Source organism: Chaetura pelagica, unplaced genomic scaffold, assembly GCF_000747805.2.
Source record: "Chaetura pelagica isolate M959 unplaced genomic scaffold, ChaPel_1.0 scaffold3, whole genome shotgun sequence".
Taxonomy (NCBI): Eukaryota; Metazoa; Chordata; class Aves; order Apodiformes; family Apodidae; genus Chaetura; species Chaetura pelagica.
This window is the reverse complement of record NW_009952974.1, coordinates 6,712,794-6,714,185: the sequence shown is the minus strand read 5'-3', so window position 1 is coordinate 6,714,185 and position 1,392 is coordinate 6,712,794. Positions and strand designations below refer to the sequence as shown.

The 1,392-nt window shown below is 51.5% G+C and overlaps 1 protein-coding gene across 1 annotated transcript in view; it reads right to left on the bottom strand.

Annotated features, from left to right (window-relative positions):
* ARPC2 (actin related protein 2/3 complex, subunit 2, 34kDa) overlaps window positions 1–1,392 on the bottom strand; it is a 10,685-nt gene that overhangs the window by 1,434 nt on the left and 7,859 nt on the right. The window contains 3 exon segments of the mRNA XM_009996244.1: window positions 1–2; window positions 4–57; window positions 546–646. The exon segment at window positions 1–2 is cut by the window's left edge and continues 63 nt beyond it. Coding sequence (XP_009994546.1) covers window positions 1–2; window positions 4–57; window positions 546–646 — 157 coding nt within the window.

The window sequence follows — 1,392 nt, the reverse complement described above, 5'->3', positions numbered from 1 at the left end:
GTTCAGCACCTTGAGGAAATCCGACGTTTTCGCCCTCATACGCGTGTGAATATAGGCCTGTGTTTCATTAGGACAAAATAGGGACATGTGAAGATCTTGTCCTCATAGCTGAGGTATCAGGACACAGGCTAGGAGCTTTCTTCCTGCTCCTTGTTGGGAAAGCACCTAGCTCTGCACAGCTGTAGTGCTATGAGGGGAATTTGGGAAGTAACAGCAAAAATTCCTGCCTGAGCCCTGTCCAAGCCAGTTCTTTCTGAACAATTACCCTCATTTCTCTTCCCAGAAAGGAAGGAAACCAGATCCAAAAGGGAAAAAAATCCTACTTTGCTGCTAGGATGGCAAGCAAACAGGTGCTGCCTGTGCCAAAAAGCAGGGAAAAGGTGATGGTGCATTACTTACCATCCTGTGTGTGTGACTGAGGAGGGCAATGCTGGACCTTAGCAAGTTCTCAAGAGGGGCAGCCCTGCCCTGTGCTCCTCCCCAGCAGCACCCAGGTCAGATGGATCAAAGTTACCCTGCCTCCCCCAGCCCCATCCCCTCCGTACCTTTGAGCACTTAATGTGATAGTGCAGGTAGTCCCGGAATGTGTGGATCAGGTTTATGGTGTTGTCTCTGGCAGCAGCATTGGTGTGACGAGGGAACAGCACTGCAAGGGAGCAACACAAAATGTTAGTGCCTCCTGAGACTACCAAAGGGCTTCAGGTTCCTCCACTGCTGGAGGCTTCAGGGTGTGCTGCTCCAAATGCCTATTTTGCCCTCTATGAAGACATGTTTCCCGTGACACACACTAAGATTAAGCAGTGCTTGTGACTTTAAACACAGGGCTTAGCAGCACTTTTCCCCATCTCCCACAGCAGCTTGGACACAGCTGTACATGCTGGAGGATGCAGTTGAGGCCACGTCCCCAGAGATGACAGCACTGTAAGAAACTGCACGATGCTACTTCAGTGCTTGGAAAAAGCAAACGGAGGAGAGAGCTGGGAGGCAGACAAGGGCGGTCCAGCTGCTCAACTGATTTCAAGATCCAGTCTGCCCTTGGATTCTGAAAGCAGTTGTGGATTCCTGCCTGGCAGCTTGCCAGCCCTGTGACAAAGCCAGACTTGGGTGACAGAACCAGACTTGGTTACTGAGGGGCCTGGTGACTTGCTCTTCCCACAGGCTGCTGCTGTGCTAATCATCCCAGATCCAAGGGCTGAAAGACCTTTTTGTCTGGGTGATGATCTCACCTAGGACTGTCAGATCAGATAACACGAAATTTCATTCCAACAAGAATGAAGCCTTGCTCCTGTCCCAGGCCTGCCATTAGGCAGCCCTCCCATAGCTGACAAGCTGCCCTAACCTCAAGGCACCATTCCCAGCAGGGGAGGAGAGCAGCACTAACTTCACCTCCCC